The 25,769-nt window shown below is 48.2% G+C and overlaps 1 protein-coding gene across 12 annotated transcripts in view; it reads right to left on the bottom strand.

Moving 5' to 3' along the window:
* Window positions 1–25,458, bottom strand: part of PHF20 (PHD finger protein 20) — a 210,843-nt gene extending 185,385 nt beyond the window's left edge. For 4 of the 12 annotated variants that reach the window (XM_090064533.1, XM_090064535.1, XM_090064536.1 and 1 more), the window contains exons 1-2: window positions 24,821–25,457; window positions 2,870–2,984 (exon numbers count right to left, since the gene is read on the bottom strand). In XM_090064533.1, the coding sequence (XP_089920659.1) occupies window positions 2,870–2,952 (83 nt within the window). In that variant the 5' untranslated portion in view covers window positions 2,953–2,984; window positions 24,821–25,457. Of the gene's footprint in view, window positions 1–2,869; window positions 2,985–6,146; window positions 6,281–13,031; window positions 13,275–24,820 lie in introns of those variants that run through there. The other 8 variants (XM_090064526.1, XM_090064534.1, XM_090064527.1 and 5 more) reach the window with 7 other exon arrangements.
* Window positions 25,459–25,769: the final 311 nt, after the last annotated feature.

Raw genomic sequence — 25,769 nt, 5'->3', positions numbered from 1 at the left:
AAGTACCATCAGGAAGATCTGTACACCCAGGCAAAATCACCCCATCCTGTGATTAATATATTCCAATGCTTTATAGGCAGGGGGGTCCCAAAATATGGCCTTGGGGGCAAATACAGCCTGCAAGCCCTTTTCTGACAACCCAAAGCCTGGTAGTACTTCTTTTTTGAAAAGTTAAATGTAAATATAAAAAAGTGGACCATAGCCATGGCATCTGACTTGCACAGCATTATGAGGCATGCATGGAGGGTACTAAGAGTTTTTAATCACACTAATTGTACACAAGACCGATTCTCTGAAATGGCCCTTTGGGGATAAATCTTTGGGAATCCCTACTTGCTAGAAGCTGGCAAAAAGCTTGGTAGCAGGCTTCCAAGCAGGTATGGGATGGTACCAGTCCAAGCTTACCCAAGTACAGATGAGCACATAAGCTTCACTCAAAAATAAAAATGCTCCAAGAGAAATGGAGTAAGCCTACTGTGTTGTAAAACACGGTGATAAGGTGTTGTGCTTCATTTGCAAACAAAACACCAGTAATGAAGGAATACAATATAGATCAGCATTACAATACAAATCATAGTTCTTACAATTAGTTTGTTGGTGATAGTCAACAGAAAGTCATGGAAAGTTCTTTTTGCACAACAGTCACATTTTTAAAAGGCTGTCCAAGGCAACAAGGCTTCTGTGTCGGCCAACTACGTTGTGGGTCATGAAAAAGTAAAGGGTAAAAACCTTTTACTGATGACAAGTTCTTCGAAGACTGCACGCTGAAAGGTGTGGATGTAGTTATTCCAGAACAAAAAAAATCTTGCATTTAGTCAGGTCAGCTTGCCTAAAATGACAGTGGGATGCAGAGTTGAGGACATTGGTGATGATGTGACACTACAGCTTCAGGATACTGATGACAAGTCTGTGGCATATTCAATTGCTTTAGATGATGGTACCGATGTTGTAGTTACCACTCAGGTCCGTATTTTCATTCATGAAGTTACAGATTTTCAAATACATGAACGGCTCCTTTCACTTGAAAGCCTGAAAGACCAAACCAGAGGAGTAGACGTGTTTAATGCAGTGTGCCGTGCATTTGGGCATTACGTGGACATCTCTCACTGGTGTCACTAGAGATGACACCCCATCAGGAGCTAAAATTGGAGCAGTGGTGCTACTAAACCAGAAATTTATTGAAGAAGACTATGTGGCTCATTCAACAGATATAACTTATTACCATTTAGTTATTCATTGTTGCTCAAGCTCTCAGGATGGACCAGATCACAAGTGCCGTTGTGTTAGTGTGTGAACTTCATCAAATTGAGAAGCCTCAATCACCAGCAGTTTAAAGGCCTTTTTAGAAAACATATAAGACTCCCAAATCAGCTTCAAATCTCACAAGTGCCACCCTGAAACACTTTTTTCTTTTGAGGAAAGAAATGTTGCATTTCTGAATGAAAAAACACAAAATTTTCCTCAGCTGACTGATACTTAGTGGCTGTGTGATTTAGCATTCTTACTTGGCATCACTGGTCTTCTAAACTTCTTGAATTAGAAGCTTCAAGGTCATGTGTAGTTCACGTCAGCATTTTTTTTTTATGGTGCAAGTCCTCAATAAGAAAATTAAAACTGCAGAAGCAACTGAAAGGCGGCAACATTGCTAGTTTTGCAGCATGCAAAGTGTTCTTGGATGAAGAAGCAAGTGCACTGAAAGTTCTGTGATCCAAAAAGTATTTCCCAAATCATTCTGCATGTGTTAGAAGAATTCAGATGGCACTTTTCAGATTACGTCTCACAAGCAGGCACTGACTTTTTCAAAATCCATTTATATAAATGTTTTTAAAAAATAGTTTTCTGTTTTTATATTGAAATATTTCAAGCAATGGTCCGAAGATAGCAGCATTCTTTGGGGGAGGGCAGGGGTCATTATTCCTTCCTGGCTTCAGTTGGCAACCAGTAAAAACACTGAAGTATGGTTATTACCAGGTGCCTTCCAACCTACAGACTCTCTACACCCCAACCTGGGAACTGCAAAACATGAACCTACATACCACACATACTGATTAAACCACAACTCCCTGTCCTATTACTCCATCCCTCCCATAAACCTATCCAGTTCAATCTTGAAGCAATTCAGGTTCTTCATACCCCTACCATTTCATTTTAAGGACCATTCCAAAACTTTACTTCGCTGACAATTTGAAGGCATCTTCCGATTTGCCATCCAAAATCTATCCATAACAATTATTTTGCTTGTTTTACAGCCCCAACCCCTGCCCCCCTTTCTAATATTCACCCCAGGAACGTAAAAGAAAAGCATGATTATATCCCCCCATAATCACCATTTTAGTCAACTGAAGTCAAGCTCCTTTAACATTCTTTCACAAAAGAAAAAGGTCTCCTTAACCATCTTAGTGGCCCTTCTTTGCACGAGGACAGGGAGAAGAGTATGCATCTCAGCCTAAGGCACCGACCTTAAGAAAATGCTCCAGCATTCCTAAATCCTGTATTTCATCACATTACTTTAAAAAAAAAAAGACAATAAAGCCCTAATTAAATTATTATGCCTTGTAAATTCAGTCACTTAAATACTGCTGAGCAACAGTAAGGTCAGAGTCTGCTTGAATATTGTGGCTTAAAAAACAACAAAAAAAACCCTCTTTCCACTTCATAGCTATTACTTTACAATTTGTGTACTGTACCTATATAAGATTTCTAAAGCAAATTAATTTCTTATGAACCAATGGCAAGGTTTTCATGAACACCTGGAATTAGAATTTTTTTTTAAAAGGCTGTATCACCAAAATCAGTCTTTGCAGGAATCTTACATAAGGTTTCTTAGAATTATAATGTACATTTTATAAGTATTTTAAAAGAAAAATACCAGTTTTTTAATCTGTCCCGGGCTTCCAACTGGGCTCCCACCTCAAAGCTGATCCCTCTTCTATTCGGTGGATGTTTTGTCATTTTGCAAAATCGATACCACTGCTTTTATTCCCCTGAAAATGCAATTAAAAATTAATTACTAGTGAAGATGCTTATATACATTAGTTCATGAATCATAAATCCAAAACTTGTTAAAAAGTACTAGTTAGGGGTGCACCAATAGAGATTTTGGGGGCCAACACCAACAGCCGACTTTTAGGGAGGCATATCGGCTGATACCAATGTGATTTCCAATAAGCTGCATGGGCCTGGTAAGTCCACTGTGGTGGAGAGGGGGGACAAATCAATGCCCCCCGCAGTAAGAGAGGGAGTGGGGCAGGCACTACTCAGCCAGAACTGGGTAGGGCGTGGGACAGCTCTGCGGTTTATCAGTGGGGGGGTGGAAACTCCCACTGGTAGCATGCACCCTGGGAAGGTAGGGGAGGGGGCATGTGCCCACCAGATCTGCGCGGGGCGGTGGGCTACAGCTGCCAGATAGCGGGCTCTTCTTGGCAGAGGCTGTGCTCGGACAGGCAGTGGTGGCGGTAGGAGGCGGCTACAAGGGGGAGCAGCTGCAGCCACCCCAAAATTAGCCATTGGGATGTTCCATACAGCTGAACAGGGGCTGCAAACACAGTAAGCAGTTTGCTTACAGTTTGCAGGCCAATTCCTATGCCAGTTCATGCCCCCTCCTCTTGGAGGGGCAAAATTTTCAGCTTGCTGTGAGGAAGCAGGAAAAAAAAGGAACCTTTGGAGTCAGCAAGCCATAAACAGGCCAGCTTCCAGGCAAGTTCGCTAGGGAAGGTCTGCTTGGAAGAAGAGCAGTAAGAGAGAGCTGACAAATTAAGAGATCCAGGGAAATGGCTGGAGGACGTCACAATGCCAGAGCCACTGCCTCTGCTTGCACCTGTGGGTTTTCTGTCCGAATTCGTTTCTTGGACATTACTGTGAAACTCTGCATCACCAGCACACTGTACAGAAAAAACAAACGACTGCTACAATTACCTCTACACCACCAGTTTTCATCCTCGACATACTACTAAATCCACCATCTACAGCCACACCATGTTGAAACCGTATATGTTCTGATTCCACTGACTAGGATCCACACCCTAGGGTTCTACAACACAGTTTCATACACTTACAACACAAACCCAAGAATTATAGCCACCCAATAAAAGTCAGATTCACATCCCATTGCAACTTGCTACAACCACAACCCCATGCCAAGAGAAAACAGACTCCCTCTGTGGTCACTACTGATCTCCAATCTCTCCTGGAAAATAATGACCATTTCAAGGCAGTTTTGGGAGACCTGCCTGTTCTGGCTTACAAGACAGACGAAGATTAAGTTTCTAAATTTGGGGGGGGGGGGGGGGGGGGGGGGGGGGGGGGGGGGGGGGGGGGGGGGGGGGGGGGGGGGGGGGGGGGGGGGGGGGACCCTGCAGGCCACACAGAATGGCCTCACAGGCCACATCCAGCCCAGCCCGCAAGCTGTATTTTGCCCACCCCCGCACTAGGCCTTGCTACAGACTTAAGATTTAGATGCCCGTTTGTCCTTTCATCAACAGAACCAAAACACAAATTATAACCTGCAGGGGTCATTTACCTTTCTGCTGTACCTACATCCTATACACCATCACCTGCTTACAGCGCTGTCTACATTCATTCCTAAATTGGACATGACCAGATATGGCAATCCCTACACAGAAAAGTGAATGGACACTGATTCACCGCTTATTTTAGAAACACAAAAGCCTATGACAACACTTCAACCTCCCCAGATATTCCATCACTGACCTCAGAGTAGCTATCCTTAAATAAAAAAATGCCAACTTAAAAATTAAAAGTGTGGCACAACACATGACCTACAGACTGGGTAATCTCAACAAACTATGGATTCAATTCCCCTTACCTTGGCTAGTTAATACCTGGACGAACACCAGAATTAACTGTCTTACTCACCTCACTTCCTTTTTTATTTTAAACTCCTTCTTTAATCCCTGTCCATTTATAACACCTGACAAAGTAGGTTGTTGCCTACAGAAAGTCATGGCTTTCTAAACCAGTTAGTCTCCCTGTGCCACAGCAGGGAGAAGTGGCAGCAGTGGGCACTTTCCCCTCTGCTGTGGTAGAGAGAGGCAGTGGGCACTTCCTCAGGCCTCCCCACCCCACCAGTGAGGAGAAGTGGCACCACCAGCACCAGTCTGACCTCTGACCCAATCTGGGTCATTCCAGGCCACAGAATAGAAAGAATATTAATTCCTGAATCAGCTGAATCATTTAATTCGGAGTTATCCTGCTCCAGGTGATGGATGAGGAGTGGCAAATGCATCAAACCCATTAAAATTACTGGAAAAATTAAACAATTACCTACTATATCCATTTTGCTCCATTTCAGTGCTTCAAAATTCCCTATGGATGGGGGGATGTTTTATCTATTTCAGCCTCCATACTGCTTCGCTATATTTACTGCATTCACAAAGTCTGCATTAGAGTCTACCAAAGGATCAGGTATTCACAGAAATCATCTGGGTGGATAAAGCAGTGTCAAATTCTTTCCTGAAACTTCACCTGAGTAGATTTTACAAGCTAGACTCAAACACTAAAAACAAATACTTCAATTCGCTGCTATTCCAAATCCATTGTTTTGAGAAGTTTAAAGGTGCTACTGAGTGAAAACAGGAGGCATTTTTAGTGTTATTGGGAGCTTAGAAGGCATATGAACAACTGGAGAAAGAGGAAGCAATGTATAGGCTAGGGACAGAAATTACGCAAACTGGCATACGTGATCGGAAACCAGTTCAAATCAGCAACAACAGAAGTTTGGTGCACAAACTGCTTTCCAAGGGGAAGTACAGGTAGTCAAAAAGCCCAAGACTGAATCGATTCAGTTTTCGCAGGTTAGTCTAAGCTGCAGAAATTGAACCAATAAGCAAATTAACACACGTTCATACTTTTGATTCAGGAAATGTAGCCATATGCCTGCAGTGACTCAAGCCAGAAGCCAGGGTGTGGTAGAGCATAACTATCAGCCACTGCCAAAGGGGGGAGGGAGGGGAAAGAGAGAAAGCCCTCCAAGACTTTTCCCCACTTCCTGCTGGAGCAGAGGAGGTGTATCCAGGCCCTAGCGTGCTCTGCCTGGCCAAGAGTAGTGGCACTAAATTCATAAAAGCTTGAACAAGGATAGCTCTCTCTCTGAAAAAATAAACACAGCATGAGCTGTGTTTGCTTACTCTTCCTGCTGCCTCCAAGGTCTCTGGGATTTGCAGGCCAGAATCAGAGAAGCAGGACTCTGCAGGGTGCTCATCACTTCCTCTTCCTGCTTCCAGATGCCTCTGGGATTTGAAGTCCACAGTTGCAGCCAGCACTAAGCAAGCAGGGCAGGGCAGTTCTGTACTTGAGGGAAGGTAAGTTTAACCCCCTTCCCTGGCCCCAGACCCAAGCAGGAGTTTGCCGGGGGTGGGGGGAGGAGGGGTCAGCGAGGCAGCCAGTGAAGCCAGTGAGCCAGCCCTCACTGTTCTGGCTAGGGAACAGGAGGGGCAGGACCAGCCCTGTTCTCTGGAGTAGACAACACAACACAACACAACACAACACAACACAACACAGCCCAGGGCTGCAAAACATGCTTTACCTTAAACCTGGAAGGGGTCTGGGACAGAAGTTTCACAAACTGATTTGACCTAAATCAGTTAAGTCTAATATTACATTCAACCAGCTTTATCTTAAATCAGTTTCAACCATTATGAAACTGGTCTATATCACTGAATTTCTGTTCTGTTACAGGTATAAACCAATTTCTGATCAATTAAACCAGTTAGGGTGTAAACTTCTGTCCCTAGCCAAAACGGCCAAAACCAGTTTAAGTTAAATCTGGATGGATGTATTATCATAAGTTAAATATTTATTAAACTTATTGCAGATCCCATCCAGATTCAAGTTAACCCACTCCCGCAGCACCCCAGATGCTTTGCACCTCCCCCTGCAAACCTCCCCCACTCAAAGGATGGGCAGGCTAGCCTTGGCCCAAGCTGTCTTCTCCAGCCAAGCAGGGAAATGTGCTCTAGCATCCCAGCTTCTGGCCTGGGCCTCTGCAGGCACGTGGCTGTATTTCCAGAATCAGAAGTGAACATCCGTTCACTTACTTATTAGGGGTGCACCAATAGAGAATTTTTGGCCCAATACCAATGGTCAATTTTTAATGAGCCTTATTAGCTGAAACTTATCTGATTCAGATATGCAGCTGGGCAGCATGGAAAGTGGTGGAGAGGAAAGGCAGGGGTGTGGTGCTGCACATCAAAGAGCAATGCATGTCCTCAACTAACAGGATGGGGTCAGAAGAGGGGCAGGCTGAAGTGCTCTGGATCAGAATACAGGGGGGTCGTGGGGAAAGGGACTTAATGGTGGGGGTCTACTACAGACCACCCAACCAAGGGGAAAGAGCTGAACCACAAATTCTCGGGTCAGCTTGTGGAAGCACTTAAGGGAAGGGATGTAGTCGTCATGAGTGATCTAAGTTACCCGGACAACTGCTGGGAGGAGTAGTCAGCCAGGTCGGACTGCTCACATAGGTTTCTTGCTGAGATACAGGACCTCCACTTAACCCAGGAGGTGCACAGTCCCACCTGGGGGAATGCCCTCCTGGACCTGGTCCTGGCCATAGGCAATGACCTGGTGAGGGGACTCCAGGTTCTTGACCACCTGGGTGACAGTGATCATCACCTACTGGAATTCACCATCCAGTGCAGGGAGTTAAGGGCCTGCAGCAAGGCAGCAGTCCTTGACTTCAAGAGGACCAACTTCAATGAGTTGAGAGGAATGGTAGGAGAGGCACTGGAGTCCTGGAAGGTAGGGGAACTGGGTGTCCAAGACAAGTGGTCGTTCCTTGAGGAGACGATCCTCCGAGCCCAGGGGGTGACAGTCCCAATGAAAATAAAAGGGGGCAAGAGTGCTCAAAAGCCCCTTGGCTCACCAAAAGCATTCAGGAATGCCTGAAAGCCAAAAAAGAGGCATACACCCAGTAGAAGCAAGGGACTATCACCAAAGAAGAGTATACCTCCATCGCTCAGGTTTGTAGCGGGGCTGTTAGGAAAGCTAAAGGCAGATATGGAACAAGGGCTAACATCGAAGACAACAAAAGAGTCCTTTTTTAAATACATAAGGAATATGAAGAAAGTACTGGGTAATGTGGGGTCCCTGCAGGATACGATAGGCAATCTGGTGGTTACACTAGAGGAAAAGGCAGACCTTTTTAACAATTTCTTTGCATCCATTTTTTTGTGCAGGGACCAGGACTCCCCTACCAAGATTCAGGACGGTATCAGAAGAGACTCCGCTAGGCCTAGGGTCAGGTAGGACCAAGTTAGGGAACTTCTGGAGGGGCTGGACGTGTTCAAATCAGTAAGTCCAGATGCTCTCCACCCCAGGGTGCTGAGGGAATTGGCAGGAGTTATATTGAGGGGCCCCTGGCATGGCTTTACAAGCACTTGTGGTGCTCTGGCTAGGTGCCAGAAGACTGGAAGAATGCCAATGCGGTCCCCATTTTCAAAAAATGGAGTAGGGAGGACCTGGGCAACTATGGGCCCGTCAGTCTTACTGCGATCCTGGGGAAGCCCTTTGAGAAGATTACTAGGAGCACAAGGGGAGGATGATGCTCAGGGACAACCAGCATAAGTTCATTAGTGGCAGGTCCTGTCAGACCAACCTGATTGCCTTCTACGATCAGGTCACAAAATCACTGGACGCAGGTGTTGCGATGAATGTAGTCTTTCTAGACTTTAGGAACGCCTTTGACACAGTCTCCCACCCCATTCGCAATAAAAAGCTAGGCAACTGTGGCAGTGATGCCTACAGTCAGATGGGTCACAAATTGGCTGAGGGGCTGTACCCAGAGAGTGGTGGTGGACAGGTCATATTCAACCTGAAGAGATGTGGGCAGTGGAGTCCCCCAGGGTTCAGTCCTTGGGCCAGCACTGTTCAATCTCTTTATTAGTGACTTGGACGAGGGGATGAAAAGCACCCTGTTCAAATTCACTGACGACACCAAGATTGGGGGCAAGGTGGGCACACTAGAAGGGAGGGACAGGATACAGCTGGACCTGGACAGGTTACAGCGGTGGGCGAATGAGAATAGGATGGGATTCAATACTAACAAGTGCAGGGTACTGCACTTGGGCAGTAAGAACCAGCAACATACTGCAGGAGTAATTGAATTGGGCTTCTGACCTATTTGATTAGAAAAAAAACAGACAGAAACCAGAAGTGCTGATACTGCTTATTTTGGTAAATATTCTGAGATAAAAAACAAAGCATTGTAGAATTTGTTATCTATGATATATCACCCTGTGTACGGATGTTGTTTATTTTTCTTTCTGAGAAACCAGAAACCGATAACTATTTCTATAAGCACAGTGTTTCACTCTTCTTTAAGTAAACAGCCTGTACGTCTGTGTGTTAACGATCAGTGAGTTACTGTCCGTCGTATTTTTTTTTTTCCCTTTTTCTCTGTCTTAAGTATAAATATGCTTGTAAACTTACAGAGTGCAAGAAATCCTTTGAAACAGACAAGGGTGATTCCCCTTGCTGTGTGGAATTCTCCCTGTGATCACAGTATGGCTCTAAATAAAGAAAAGCTGGCTCTGTCAGTGTTGATTCAACCACAACGCAAAGTTTGATTTCTTCCACAATACCTATAGGCTAGGGAACTCCCTTCTCAAAAGCACAGTGGCAGAAAGAGATCTTGGAGTCATTATCAATTCCAAAATGAATGTGAACCGCCAATGTGAGGACGTGGTCAGTAAGGTCAACCACACATTGTCATGCATCCACAGATACATCACAAGCAGGGCCAAGGAGATGATCTATGACCCCTCTATGCAACAACTGTGGCCTGACCAGTGGAGTACTGTGTCCAGTTCTGGGCGCCACACTTCAGGAGGGATATGGCCAGCATCAAGAGGGTCCTGAGGAGGGCCAGTAGCATGACCCGGGGCAGCAGGGCAGACCCTATAAGGAGAGGCTACGGGACCCAAACCTGTTCAGCCTTCACAAGAGAAGGCTGAGAGGGGACCTGGTGGCCATCTATAAAAACTTACCAGGGGGTACAAGCGGGGAATGGGAGAGACCCTGTTCACCTGAGCACCTCCCGGAGTAACAAGGAATAACAGCCATAAATTGTCTGAGAGAAGGTTCAGGCTGGGCATTAGAAGACACTATTTCAGTCAGGGCAGCTAGAATCTGGAACCAACTTCCAAGGGAAGTGGTGCTGGCTCCTACCTTGGGGTCTTTAAGAGAAGGCTTGACAATTACCTAGCTGGGATCATATGAGCCCAGTATTCTCTCCTGCCCAGGGCAGGGCGTTGGAGTTGAAGATCTACATGGGTCCCTTCTGCCGCATCATCTATGAATCTGTGGTGCCCAGCTGGTAAGTCTGTTGTGGGGCAAGCGGTGAAGGGGGGTGAAAGGGGCATGGGGGGCAGGTAGAGGCCCCCAGAGTGAGGGAGGGAGCAGGGTTGGGGCTGTACAATCAGGATGGAGCAATGGACAGAGCTGCAAGTGGCTCAGCCAGGGGGCACAGGGCAGCTCCCATTGCTGCACACACCCCAGGAGGGCATGGGGGGGCATATACTCCCAGATATATACGTGGGGTGGGAGCAGGCTGCCACCAAGGCTATGCCAGGCTCTTCCCAACAAGGGGGTTGAGCCGGCGCTGTTTGGGGCAGGCAGTGGGGCTAGGAGGGGGTTATGGGGGAGGAATCATCCCAAATTTGCCATAGCCCCTTCCCAGTACCACCACCACCCACCCCAAGCACAGCCCAGCCCAGCCCCATGCTGGGAAGAGTCTGGCGCAGCCCCATCCCCAGCCTACAGGGGCAGCCTGCCCTCGACCTGCACGCAGATCTGTGGACACACCCCCCACATGTGCATGTAGCAGCAGGAGCCGCCCCACACCAGACAAGCTGCTCACAACTTGGTCCCCAGCTCTGCCTCAGCTGTGCAGCGTTTGCCCTTGCCCCTGCTCCACTCCCTCCCTCACTCCTGGGGCCGCAATCTGCCCCCTGCCACATACCCCTTCCCTCACAACAGATTCACCGGCTAGATCCAGCTGCTTTCCATGCTGCTGAGCTGCACTCCTGGCCGCCTGCGTCTTGTGCTGCAGTTGCGCATACCCAGGGCATTTACTGGCCACATCAGCCAATAAAAAGCCGGTTGCCAATACAGGCAATTTTCCTTATATTGGTCGCAATCTGATATGGGACCAATGTATCACTGCACCTCTAATGCTTATCAGTTCAATCTACGCAATTTAGATTAAACTGCAAAGACTGAAATCAATTCAGCCTCGGGCTTTTTGACCATCTGTACTTATCCTAGGATGCATGGAAGAAAAGAGATGGCATCAGTGACACAGACAGCATACTTAAGAGAGGAATTAGTAGAGTTAGGATTGTTTCACAGATTGTAAGGGGCTGGAAGAGAGCTTGCAAGATCATCCGGTTCAACCCCCCTACACTAGGCAAGAAAGACAACTGGGGTCAGGTGACTCACAGCGAGCAACCATCCAGGTCTCCTCTTGAAAGTTTCCAGGGTAGGTGATTGCACCACCTCTGGAGGGAGCTTATTCCACAGCCTAGACACCCTAATTGTGAAGAAGTTTTTCTTAATGTTAAGCCTGAATTGGTCTCCCAAGAGTTTGTGGCCATTACTCTTGGTTCTCCCCAAGGGTGCCCTGGTGAACAGTTGTTCACTGAGCCCTTGATGTATTCCCCTGAGGTAACAGTAAGCTGCTACCAAGTCCCCTCTCACCCTTTTCTTTTTTAGGCTGAAGCAGCCCAGGTCCCTCAGCGTGTCCTCATATGGCTTGCCTTGCAAGTTTCTGATCATATGGGTGCCTCTTCTCTGGACTCTCTCAAGCCTTTCCATGTTGTCCTTGTTGAAGTGCAGTGCCCAGAATTGGACACAGTACTCCAGCTGCAGTCTCACTAATGCTGAGAAAAGTGGAAGAATCACTTTCTTGGTTTTGCTTGAGAAGCATCAGTTGATGGCATGCCAAAGTACTGGTTTGCCCTACTGCCCTAAGTCTCTTTCAGTCGTGGTGGCACCACCAAGCCTGTAAGTACATTGGGGACTGTTAGTCCCAAGATGGAGCACTTTACACTTCTCAGTGTTGAACTTCATCTGGTTCAGATCTGCCCAACTTGCTACCCTAAGTCTGCCTGTATCTGCAGCCTAGCTTCCAGCATGACCACACCTCCTCATAACTTGGCATTGTCTGCGAATTTGGCCAGTGAGCTCTTCACCCCCATATCCAAATTATTGATAAAGATGTTGAAAAGCACTGGACCAAACATGGACCCCTAAAGGATGCCACTGGCCACTTGTCACCAGGATGAAATAGATCCATTCATTAGAATTCTCTGGGTCCTACCCCACAACCAGCTTCCTACCCACCTGTCTAGCAGTCAAGCCCACAATCCTCCCATTTTCCCATGAGAACATCATGGGATACCAGGTCAAAGGCCTTTTGGAAGTCTAGGTATACAATGTCGACCTCCTCTCTCTTATCCAGGTGGCGAGTTATCTGGTCATAGAAGGAGATGAGATTGGTAAAACAAGACCTGCCTGTGACAAACCCATGCTGGCTGTCACTCAGAATCTTACCTTCTGCAAGCATATTGCACATAGACTCCTTTATGAATTTTTCCAGGATTTGCCTGTAGAAGTTAAGGTAATTGGCCTACAATTGCCCAGGTCCTCCCTCCTCCCCTTTTTGAATATGGGCACAACAGTGGCACTCTTCCAGTCTTCAGGGACTTCCCCCAAGCGCCATGAGTTTTAGAAGAGTTTCGTCAAAGGTCCTATGATGACTTCAGCCAGCTCCTTCAGTACTCGAGTGAAGTTCATCCCATCCTGCTGACTTGTAAATGTCTAACTTTTCTAATTGATCATGCACCAGCTCAACGTCAACAGTAGGAAGGTGGTCATTCCCACCATGCCCGTTCTGAACCTCATCTAGCATGATTTTCCCCTTAGTCCATTGAAATACCAAAGCAAAGTAGTTGTTCTCAAGTCTCTCACCAACTTGTCTCCTTTGGCCAAGACCAAGTAGAGAAGAATGTTACCTCTGGTTTGCCCATGCACTTCCTGAGTCAGAGCTCTTCGATGCAGTTGCTGGACTTTTTAAAAAGCTTTTGGCTGGAGTCTTCTCAGGAGTCTTGGCTGCAGGTTCCTCAGAAGCCCCGTCTGCTTTCTTTAATAAAGTGTCCAAGGAAGTTTGGACAGATGCTCTCTAGGGAGATGGGTGAATGCAGCGAACATGTTCACTGGTGTGGCATCACGTAACATCAAGCATTGTGCAGTCAAAACTGATGTCAGAAAGTCAAAACAGGGTGTCAATTTTAAAAACATTTTAAGTGCAAAATGTTGCAACTCGAAGATTGCCTGTACCTCTGCAAGGAAGTGGGGGCAGGGTTAAACCTTCTACATTCCACATTTCTGCCAATATGAAGAAATCAGTTTTTAAACACAAATTGCAATTTTGCATTTATTTTACCTTACAACAAATAAGAATGGTATCAGTGGTGTGAACTAAAGAACCCAGAACAAATTCAAATTATGTGCAACTATAAACAGTGGAACTTCAAAAGACACAATTCACAACCAATTTACAGCAAGCTAAACAAGAATAGAGATTTACATAGCTACTCTGTAGTAACTTACTATGCCCAGGTTCCTCCCCCAAGGTAAACAAAAGCTAGCCCACAGGAGCTTATTCCTCTTCCACTAAAACTAAAGCTACCACCAGTCAATTTTCATCAAGCAAAGTAGAAGGCAGGGTAGGGTGGCACCTGAGAGACTAATTCAAAAGGGTATAAGCTCTTGTAGGCAACAGCCTGCTTGGTAGATGCTATGAATGGACCATATGATCCAAGACACAGACTAGATCATTGGTGCTCAAGCTTTTGGTCCCCATTGGTCAGATGGGTGACATGGGGCTGGTTCACAGACTGAATCAAGCCCTGGAGCCCGGCCCCACCCCCTCCTTGCCCAAAGTGCTAGGATCAGGCTTGGGGCCTAGTACTGCCCCCTCCCACTTCTTGAATGCCAGGATCACCAATAAAGCAAACCTCTCCTACTCAAATTGCCAAATGCAATTGTACAGGACCCACTATACTAAGAAACTTTGCTTTAAGATCTTTATAGTATTTCATAGATTCATAGACATTAGAGCTAGAAGGGACCTCAGGGGTCATTGAGTCCAGCCCCCGGCCCAAAGGGCAGGAAGTCAGCAGGGATCATAGGATCCCAGAAAGATAAACATCCAAACATCTCTTGAAGGCATTCAAAATAGGTGCTTGAACCACCTCCGATGGCAGTTTATTCCAAACCTTGGAGACTCAGACAGTAAAGAGTTCTTCCTTCTGTGCAGCTTGAAAGAGGAGTTTGTGATCGTTTTACTTTGTCATACCCTGGGGTGCTCTGGTGAACAGACATTACCCCAGATCCTGGTGAGCACCCCTGATAAACGTATATAGGTGACCACCAGATCACCCTTGAGCCTGTGCTTTTCCAGGCTGAAGTCCCATGGCTCTCAGTCTCTCATCATAAGGTCTGTTTTCCTGACCTCTGATCATGCACGTGGCTCTCCTCTGCATTCTCTCAAGCTTCTCCACATCCTTTTTGAATTGTGGAGCCCAAAACTGGACACAGTACTCCAGCTGTGGCCTCACCAAGGCCAAGTACAATGGGACAATGATGTCCTGGGATTTGCTTAAGAAGCATCTATGGATGCAAGCCAGTGTTTTGCTCACTTTACTAGCAGCCACATCACACTGAAGGCTCATGTTCATTTTGTGATCAATCATGACCCCCAAGTACCTTTCATCCATAGTGCTAGCCCGTGTAGCACTGCCAAGCCTGTAAGCATGCTGCAGCATCACACTGACCACAAGATGAACATGAGCCTTCAATCACGACCCCCAAGTCCCTTTCATCCGTAGTGCTAGCCACTGCCGAGCCTATATGCATGCTGAAGGTTTTTCTTCCCAAGGTAGAGAACTCTGCATTTTTTGATGTTAAACAGCATCAGGTTCTCATCCACCCATTTCCTGAGCCTGTCAAGGTCAGCCTGGATCACCCTCCTATCCTCAGGTATGGACGCTTTACCCCAGATTTTGGTGTCAATGGCAAACTTGTCAGTCCACTTCTGATACCAATGTCCACATCATTAATGACGATGTTAAATAGTGTAGGCCCAAGGACAGAGCCTTGAGGGACCCCACTGGTCGCAGGGCACCATGACAATTGACTTCTGTCAACCACCACCCTCTAGGTCCTAACATGGAGCCAATTCCCAAGCAATGGATTGCTGTGAGGCTGAGGCCAGTTAGCCAGTTTTGCCAAGAGGTGATAATGGGATACCAGATCAAAGCCTTTTTTAAAGTCAAGATATATGGCATCAATCTCTTCCCTCTTGTCCAGGTGATAGGTCATCTGGTCGTCAAAGGAAATAAGACTGGTCAAGCAAGACCTACCCATGACAAACCCATGCTGGCTATCCCTCAGGATGTTGCCATCAGCCAGTCTGTTAAGAATGGCCTCTTTGATAATCTTTTCTAAGACCTTCCCCAGGATAGAGGTCAGGCTGATAGGCCTGTAGTTTGCCAGATCCATTTTCCTCTCTTTCTTGAAGATAGGCATGACACTGGCCTAGTCTTTGGGCACTACACCAGAGCACCAGGAGTTCTCAAAGATCCATGCTAGAGGCTAGGCTATGATGCTTGCCAGCTCCTTGAATACGCTGGAGTGTAAACTGTCGGGGCCAGTTGACTTGAAGGTATCCTGCCTCTCAAGGTGTTCCTTCACCAGGTCAGCAAGGAATCACCCTCACCCAGGCATCCCTGTCCCATAATGGGCAGGGGCATCCCATGGGACTGGTGAAAGATGGATGCAAAGTACCCAATTAGCAAATTGGCTTTTTCCTGGGCATCAGTTGTCAGTTGTCCCATCTGGTTTAGCAGGGATCCAATGTTGCCCTTGCTTTTCCTTTGGCTCCCCATACATCTAAAAAAGGACTTTTTATTGTCCTTCACAGCTGTAGCTAGTTGGAGTTCCATCACAGCCTTGTCTTTCCTGATTCACTCCCTGCAGGTCCAGACCAGTGCAGAATATTCCTCCTTGGAGGTGGATCCCGTCCTCCATCCTTTGGAGGTCTTTCTTTTTAGCCACAGGAGTCTGCTAGTTCCCTGAAGAACCAAGGAGGCTGCTGTGCCCTTTTGCTGCCTTTCCTCCGTGATGGGATAGACTTTGCTTGTGCATCCACGATCGCTCCTTTAAGGAACAATGACTCATGCTGAACTCCCCACCCCTTAGGGACATCATCCCCTAAGGCCTCACTGACAAGCCTCCTGAACTTGTCAAAGTCAGCTTTCCTGAAGTCAAGGATTTCTGTATTGCCAACTGACTTGCCAGCTTTACAGTGGATAGTGAAGGTGATCAGCTCGTGGTCAGTTACCCAGCCTCCCTGCGATCATTAGGTCACCGATTAGGTTGCCCCCCCATTGCCAGAACCAGGTCAAGCAGCACTTTACCTCTCATAGGCCCGTAGACTTCCCGTGTCATACAGAGCTCATCTAGATGGAGAGAAAGCTTAGTGAACCCCCGGATTTGGCCGAGCACTCTTCCCACAAGATGTCCAGTACCATATTTTCTCGCATATAGCCCACACACTAATATAACCCGCACCAATGTATAATCTGTGGAAAATTGTATTTTTGGAAAATAGTCCATGTATAGACCGCACCCATGCATTCTTTTAAGCCTATTAAGCCTGAAAGGTGCTGGCCCCGGCCACGGGAGCTCACTGCCGGTGTGCAGGGACCGAGCTATCACCACCTACTTGCAGCTGCCCCCCGAGACATGGCCACAAGCATAGGCTCTGCTGGGGGCTGGGCTGGGCTGTGTGGTGGTGGTACTGGGAGGGGGCTATGGCAAATTTGGGATGATTCCTCCCCCATGACCCCTTCCTAGCCCCACTGCCTGCCCCAAACAGCCCCGGCTCAACCCCCGAGACATGGCCGCAAATGCAGGCTCTGTTGGGCACGGCTGCCGAAGCTGGAGCCGGAGCCAGCTAAAAATGGTGCTAATTGCTGCAGGGGAGGGGAGGAGGAGCTGTGAGCAGGGGGGAGGCAGCCCCGCTCCCCGCACTCAAGCCAATCCTGTCAGGACTCGCCGCCGCCATGACACCAGCCCACAGCCTGGGACAAGTGCAGTTTTAATTTTCACTAAAAGGCTGTTCTAAAGACTCTCACCGCCCACCTGCAGCCACCCCCCCGAAACATGGCCACAAGCTCAGGCTCTGCAGGGCACAGCTGCCAGCTAAAAGTGGTGCTAATTGCTGCAGGGGACGGAAGGGATGAGCAGCTGTGAGCGGGGGTGGGGTGAGGCAGCCCCACTCCTGCAAGCTCCACTCAATCCAATCCCACCAGGGCTCGCTGCCACCATGACATCAGCCTTCAGCTGGGGACACGGGGGCACAGCGCAGTTTTAATTTTCATTAAAGCCTGTTCTAAAGACTCTGCATAGCCCGCACCCTTGTGTAGCCTGTACTCATCCGTCATGTTTGTAAAAACTTATATAGCCCACGGACTACATGGGCGAAAATACAGTAATTAAAGTCTCCCATAACAGCCACGCACCAGGAACGTGCGGCCTCAGCCAATTCCCTGGCAAACTCCTGGTCAAGCACTTGATCCTAGGTAGAAGGTCTGTAGTAGACTCCCACCATTATGTCCCCCATGCTGTGTTGCCCATGGATTTTGACCCAAAGGGTCTCCAGGAGTCCACCCTGGGTGCCCATGTTGGCCTGCAGGGATGCGTAGCTTTCCTTGACATAGAGAGCTACACCTCCGCCCCTTTTGTCCACTTGGTCCCTCCTGTAAAGGGTATAGCCATCTATACCTGTGGTCCAGTCATGGGTGGAGTCCCACCAGGTCTCCTTTATCCCTATGACATCATAATTATTTGTGTTAAGCAGGAGGACAAGTTCCTCCTGTTTATTCCAAGCTCCCAGCATTTGTGTACAGGCAGGCAAGAGTCCCTTTGGGGGCCCTTGCCTTGCCTACAGCTCACTCCAGGGCTGGGGCAGGGGTGGGCTCCCTTAAGTGCCTTGGCCTGCTAGCTTTGCAAGGGTTGCTCAGTAGGCCAGCAGTGGCAGTAGTCCCCCCATTCCCTGGCAGGCTTAGTTTAAAGCCCGGTGAAGCAGGTCAGCCAGGATGGCTGAGAAGAGCCTCCTCCCCAGCAAAGACAGGTGGAAGCCGTCCCTTCCCAGAAGCTCGCTGCCTCTCTCACCAAAGAGCAGACTGTGGTCATGGAAGCCTACGCGTTCTCGATGACACCAGCGCCACAGTCTTTGGTTCACTACCTCGATCCTCCTCTCCCTCCTCAGCCCGTAGCCTGATACTGGGAGGATCAATGAAAACACTACCTGCACCCCCAATCCCTTAAGCCCCGCTCCCAAATCCCTGTAGTGCTTCATGACCTGGCTGGGAGAGCTCTAAGCCGTCATTCATGCCCACATGGATAAGGAGCATAGGGTAGTGGTCAGTGGGCCAGAGGATCTCAGGGATCTTCTCCACAATGTCTTGGATATGGGCTCCCGGGAAGCACCAGAATTCCCAGGCTAAGGGGTCGGAGTGGCAGATTGCCCCCTCAGTCCTCCTCAGGATAGAGTGTCCAACAACAAACACTTCATATTTTTCTTAGGGAGAGTGGCAGTGGTAGCTACAGTTGAACCTGTATTGCCTGCAGGAACTGGCAACTTAACAGGCTCTGCTGGGACTGCAAGAGGTTCATACCTGTTGCAAAGCTCCAGTAGGGCAGGTACCTTGGTGTGGTGGGCCTTGGGGCCCTTGAGCAAGGTTGGACCACCGTCTTCTAGTCAAATATAATGTATATTTGAATACTTTCCTTTAGCCGTTCTGGTTTAATGTAAAGATCTTCTGAAAGTCCAGCTGTATTCATCGAAAAAGCATAAAAACATCCTTAACACTAACTTAGAATCTTAGAAAATTAGGGTTGGAAGGGACCTCCGAAGATCATCTAGTCCAACCCATTGCTCAAAGTAGAAACATGCCTAACTAGATCATTCCAGCCAAGGCTTTGTCTAGACAAGTCTTGAAAACTTCCAAGGATGGAGATTCCACCACCTCTCTGGGTAAGTTGTTCCAGTGCCTCACCACCTACCTACTAGGAAATTTTGTCCTAATATCCAACCTAAACCTCCCTTGCTGCAATTTAAAATCATTACTCTTTGCTCTGTCATCTGCCACCACTAAGAACTTGGTGGACTCAGTGTTTTAAAAATAAAAACTGATAAGTTTCTCCTTAAACAACAGCGTCTATTACAAACTATGAAAAGGTTGTGATTACTCAGATGATGTCCTGATTTCTACAACAGCAGAAAGAAAATGTTTAAGATCCATTTTAAGAATTGGGAACATTATTTGTTCAACTGGGGGGGACGGGGAGGAGACAGCGGGGACAGGACTTTTCAGAGCAGACTACTACAGAAGTCTCTGAAACTAACAGTTCAAAATTTTAAGATTTAAGAAAAGCAACACCACCAATTTTGGTAGAATTCAGCTTGTATTACATTCACCAGAGACCTATTAAATACTTAGAAGATTTGCAACGTTAATTAAAGAAAGGGAAACTATGGCTGTTTGCTCATGTTTAATAATAATAAAAAAAAACAACCAACCAAGAAAACTGCTTTACCAGAAGCAGCAGTGCAGTACTTAGACACTGCGAAGCTGGGTCAGTATAGATCAGGTGCTTCAATGGGACTTTTTGACACTTTTATCTAACAGCTGATTCAACCAACTATTAGGAAAAAGTGCCAGAAAAGCCCCACTAAAGCACCCGATCTGTACAGACTTCAGGTGAGCCAGGTCCAACTAACATGCTGCCTCTCCTGGGCATGTGCTGGGTTCAGCATGGGTGCACACAGAATTTAAAGCTACTTTTTTGCTTATTTTTTTAACATCTGCAAGCAGCATGTTGTATCATATTTTGTACTTCTGAAAACCAATCATGTAAATCTGTTTCCCAAACATTTTGGGTTTACCACTGAGGCTACCCCCATACATGCTTACTTTCTCCACCAGATTCCCCTTGCTGCAAAAGCAACTTCCACTTCCCCTGCTGCATATAGCCCAGTCCCGGCAAGTTGATCGAAAGTCCCAGAGCAGAGTCTAGTGGAGACGTGGAGCAGCGTGGTGCGCCAGGCAGGCACTGTTGTTGTTAGGTGGGCAGCTAGCCTGAGTTCGGTTTGTGCCTTGGCTTTTCTGGACTGCTCTGTACAGGCACGGGCAAGTGCTGAGTATTCTTCTTTGGCGATGCTTCCTGTTTTCCAACTGGAGTAGGCTTCTCTTTTGAGTTTAATGAGGTCCAACAGTACCTTGTTCAGCCAAGGGGCTTCCTTGCCAGTTGATTACATTTCTTGCAAGATGGAATGGCTTTCCCCTGGGCCTCAAGGATTATGTTCTTGAGAAATGACCATTCCTCATGTACTCCCTTGTCTAGAGGGGGTATGGCCTCTAATTGCCTCACTAACCAAATCTCCGAGTTTGCAGAAGTCAGCCTTCCCAAAGTTAAGGATCTGTTTTACTGAGGGATTTGCCTGCTCTTCAGTGAACTGAGAAGGTGACCAAATCACGGTCACTGTCACCAAGCTTCCCCTCGATCCTCAGATCACTCACCAGGTCCTCTCCTTTGGCCAGGACCAGGTCAAGCAATGCCTCTCCCCTAGCTGGCCCATAGACCTCCTGTGTTAAGTAGAGGTCATCAATGCAAGTGAGAAAATTGCGTGAACTGTCAGATTTGGGTGTGCACTCATCCCAAGAGATGTCAGGGAAGTTGAAGTCCCCCATGACAAATTTGCATTGGTAGCACACAGCTTCAACCAGTTCCCTACCGAATCGATCAAGTTCTTCCTCTTGGTGGGGAGGCCTATAGTAGACTCCTACAAGAATGTCCCCCTCCCCATGTTCTCCTCTTATTTCGACTCAGAGCATCTCAAAACACTCTTGCTGGTTAGAAAACTCAATTTGCAGGGAAGTGAACTGACCTCCCCTTCCCAAGACAGTCTCTCCTATATAAGGTATTTACCTGTGATTGGTCTGTTGCTTTGGAGGGTGAGTCCCACCAAGGCCTGTTATCCCTACAAGGTCACAGTCATTTTCACATAAGAGAAGGGCAGTTCCTCTTGCTGGTTTCCCAAGCTCCTAGCATTCGTGTGTAGGCAGTTGAGTCTGGCATGAGAAGTCCCATGCTTCCCCACACGGTGAAGTGAGACCTTTTCTTGGGCTGCCCAAGTTATTAGTAATGTGGCTGACATGAGCTGGGCTAGAACTGTTTATATACTGCCCATCCCACAGCAGCCTTAGTTTAAAGCCCTAGTTTTAGCAAATGGGTGGGCAATTATTTTGAGCAGAGGGCCACTTACCCAGTTTTGGCAAGCTACTGAGAGCTGCATGGGTAGCCCCGCCCCTTGACAGGTGCCCCACCCCCTGGTCACCATCTTGGGACCAATGTCCCAGGGCCAGCACCAGTGGGGCCCGGAGCAGAGCACATGCTGGCAGGGGTCTGTGGAGCTGGGCTGCACCAGCAGGGAGGAGGGAGCTGGCCCAGCTCCATAGAGCCCCTGCCACCTGGGACCCTGCACTCCTGCCACTCTACTCGTGTCCCAGGGCCAGTGCCGGTGGGGCCCAAAGTGTGGGCCCCGTGCTTCCATTGGATCCCCACCTACTCACACCCAGTGCCCACAGCCCCGTGGTACAGGCAGGGGGAAGTGCACAGCCCCAACCCCCTGCTTGCCAGCAGGGAAGCAGCTGGTGCTGAACACGGGGAAAAGTGGCCCCTCACCTGCCCCATGGCCGGCACCCAGCGTTGTAGGCGCTCACAGCCCAGGCGGGGCTGTCCGGAGCAGGCACAGGCAGCCCCAGGCAGGCTGCGAGTGGCTGCAGCACCAGGCATGTGGCAGACAAGGGGCTGCTCGCGCTCTCTCTCTCCCCTCCCCCCCAGCACTGAGCACCAGCTTGTAACCCACCCCCGTTGCCCCCCCGGCAGTCGGGCTGGGTTACAAGCTAGTGCTGAGCACCGGGGGGGGGGAGGGGAAGGAAAGAAAGCAGCCCCTTGCCTGCCCCATGCCTGGCACTGCAGCCACTCACAGCCTGCCTGGGGCTGCTTGTATCTGCTCCAGACAGCCCCATGCAGGCTACGAGCACCTGCAGCAAGGCACTGGCAATGGGGTAGGCGAGGGGCCGCTTTTCTCTGCACAGGGAAGGAGCTCAGGGAAAAGCTGAGTGTGGGGGGGAAGCGGCCCCTGCCCCACCCCACGGCCAGCGCCCCACGCTGCAGCTGCTCACAGCCTGTACGGGGCTGTCCGGAGCAGGCACAGGCAGCCCCATGCAGGCTGCAAGCAGCTACAGCATGGGGCACCACGTGTGGGCAGGCCATTCCCCCCCCCAGAAGACAGCATCATAAAATTACTATTTTCACTCATTTGCTACTAGTACTTACGTAATACAATTGTGTTTGTGACTTAAGATATAGATCATACATTTTGCTGGAGAAGCACGTTTGGCCCAGACAGCTGTGTACCACCCCCCTTACAAGGACCGTGAATAACTAGAGCTAAGACTGAAGACTCATTATCACCCCTGCAACATGCTTGCTTCCCCACACACTTCCACCAAGCAGATAGCTATGAACCCTCATTTTATAAAATGAAGCCTACAAACTAATGGCAATCCATACAGTTTGTGTATTCCAAACTATATGGTCCATGTCATCTTGTTTTGTATTCAAAATTACTATTTTGTTCCTGGGAATCGCAAGTTCAAGAAATCTAACAAGTTCTCATTTATGTCAAATACAAATGTTTAAGAGATCAACAAAGAACTGAGAGAACTAGAGTAAGAAGTATTTTCAGGGAAAGAACACAGAGAATGTGATCAAGACAAAGAAAAATGGGCATCTGGTATAGCGTAAGACTTCCTTTATTACAGTTACTACCTGCATGCAGACAAACGTGTAATAATGAATCCATACTTATTCACAAATGAAGACTTGCAACCTGGAACAATTTACTCTAAAAAATGATTGAAGTAAACAGTCTTATTTCCACTGAGGAAAAAAACCCACTAACAATAGACAAGTAACAGGAAAAGAACACTGGCTGCTTGCAGATATGGAAAAAAAAAGCAAACAATAAAACCCAAGACACACACTTTAAACTCTGCACACTCCTGCACTAAGCCCAGCACATGTCTAGAAGAGGCATCACATTAGTTCAACCCAGCTCTGCAGCATCTGTATAGATTGGGCGCTTTAGCGTGGCTTTTTGGAGCTTCTACCTAATAGCCTATTGAATCAGCTTTAGAGAAAAACAACAAGGCCCTGCTAAAGCACCTGATCTATACAGATGCTGCAGCAGCCAGGTCAAAATAATGCACTGCTGCTTCCAGTAAAGCATGGGTTGGGGGGGAGGTTCAGACATGTCTGCAAGCAGCCATTAAATCTAACTTCAAACTTGGTAAGTTTCAATTAAGTAAAATTACAAAATACTTGCCTCCAAATAGAGCTGCATTTTTTTGGTATACTGCACAATATCACACACTACCTAAAATTCCATATCACATGGATGTTTCAAAAATGTAAATGACAATCCATCTTGGTTTAATTTACCCACTCTACCAATAATGTAAGTGTGGTTGAAAAAAAGTGTTAAAACTTATGTTCAAGTTTCTTTAAAAATCTGGAATCAGAATAAATCAAGGGCAGAGGCATTTTTCCATGGTTTTCCAAAGTGAGGAGTTAATTATTCAGAGCTAAATTAAATTAAAGGATGCATACTGCTTTCTAAATATTTTTTTTCAAAAAACCCCCCAAAAAAACCCCTCTAAGAACTCTTGGTTCAGGATACCTTGTATCAGACACTACTGCCAATCAGCTTCAATTCTTAACTAGCCCGCCTAAAAAACTAATTAGGATGCCTTGCCTGAGCAGATTAAAAACTTGCCTGAATGCCCTTTTTGTTCTGTAATCCAACTCATTTTTGGTTGCAATTTAATTTATTAAAGTCTTCTAGAACAGCCATTTTCAAACTGTGGTTTGCAGACCCCTAGGAGTCTGCAGCCTGTCGAAGGGGCCTGCAAAAGATGACTGATGAATCAAAAGTAAATATCCACACTTAAAATTCAAAGGGGTCTGCAAATGAAAAAGAGGTTGAAACCCACTGTTCTAGAAACTAGAACTTACTTGGTGTACTGGTCCACTCTGCCAAGGGACCACAGGTAGGTGCTGCAATGCATAGCTAGGTTCTTTGCACAAAAACAGGTGTAAGGAAAATTAAATGTGCAAGGCACCAGTTTGCGTTTTTGTCACTAGAAGCCCCGTTCTCACAAATACCCTACTCAAAGGAGCCGCGGGGCAGATCTTAGATTGCTTTTGCCGCCCTCCTCCTCTGCACTTAAGTGGAAAAGCACGGGCCGGTTTTACAAACTTTCCAAACAGGCTCCATTTTGCCCCCAAAACATCCCTTCCCGCTGACGTCACCCCAGAAGAGGGGGAAAAAGAGTCTTTGTGCCAGTAACGCCACGCCTCGTGCCTCGCCGCAGTGGGACCCTTCGCGCCGCGCTCGCCCCTCTGCTGCTGGGCAGCCGCCGGGCGCGGGAGGCAGGGAGCAGCAACAGGGCTGCAGGAACTGCCAGCCGCAGCGCGGCCGCGCCGCCTCCAGCGCTCGCAGGGGCCGTGGGAAGAAGCCGCAGCAGCGCGGGCTCTGCGGGAGCGCCCGGCGAGACCGGGCCCCAATCCCGCCGCCGCCTGCGCTCGGGCCGCACATTCTCACCTGTCCGCGCAGCCGCCGCGGCAGCTCCGAGCGGCCCGGCGCGCGGGCCGCAGCCGTCAGGGAGGCCCCGAGCAGCGCCCAGCCCGGTCCAGTCCTCCCCTCCCCCCTTTGTGGGGGCGGTGCGTGCGGGTCGGGATCGGCCCCGCGGCGCAGGAAAGGGGCTGGACGAGCCCCAGACGCTGCCGGCTCCTTACCGAAGAATCTGCACGGACAAACTGCAGAGACGAGAACGCCCGGCCCTGCGCCCGCGCCACCGGCCGAGCAACGCAACAAAATGGCCGCCACGGCTGCGGCCTCCCGACTCCCCGCGGAGGAGGGAGCGAGGCGGGCCTCGGGGCGGGACCGCAGGGTGATCGCGGGGTGAAGGGAGGCGCTGGAGCCGGCGGGTGTACAGAGATGCTCTTATTTGTTCGAGAACTTCAACCTCGTAGAACGTAGGATTAGCAACCTTAAAAGTGTTCAAAATGTACAGTAATTTTTGAAGCAGCTAATTGGTGCAGCATATGCAAAACCCAAGTCACTCTCAGGGAGCTTTAACTGACTTCTGGGTTTATCAGCACTTCCTTATAATTGCTTGTCTCAAAATAAATGCTTCAACTTTGATGGCCCAGTTCTCACTCGCTGAGACAGTGAGCAATATAAAGTAAATAAGAAGAAGCCTTATTTGCGTGTTTTTCAATGTATGATAGTTTTTAGCTTTCAATACAATAATTTCAAATTTAAGACCTGGCAACACTTGGGCACTGCCCATGAATGCCAAATGCCCCCAGAGGCTGGGGAGGGCACAGTGAGCTCCCACAGGTGGCAGGAACATGGTGGCAGCAAGCAGGGAGCTCCCACAGGCAGCCACAGCATCGGCGGGGGAGTAGCAAGTGCCAACCAGCAGTTGGCAACCACCTGCAGACACCACCAGCACTGTCAGCAGCAGCCAGCGGTGATCAGGGACCGC

This window comes from Crocodylus siamensis, chromosome 10, assembly GCF_052110815.1.
Source record: "Crocodylus siamensis isolate JL-2025a chromosome 10, ASM5211081v1, whole genome shotgun sequence".
NCBI lineage: Eukaryota > Metazoa > Chordata > Crocodylia > Crocodylidae > Crocodylus > Crocodylus siamensis.
Note: the sequence above shows the minus strand (reverse complement) of the source record. Positions and strands in the feature narration are given on the sequence as shown.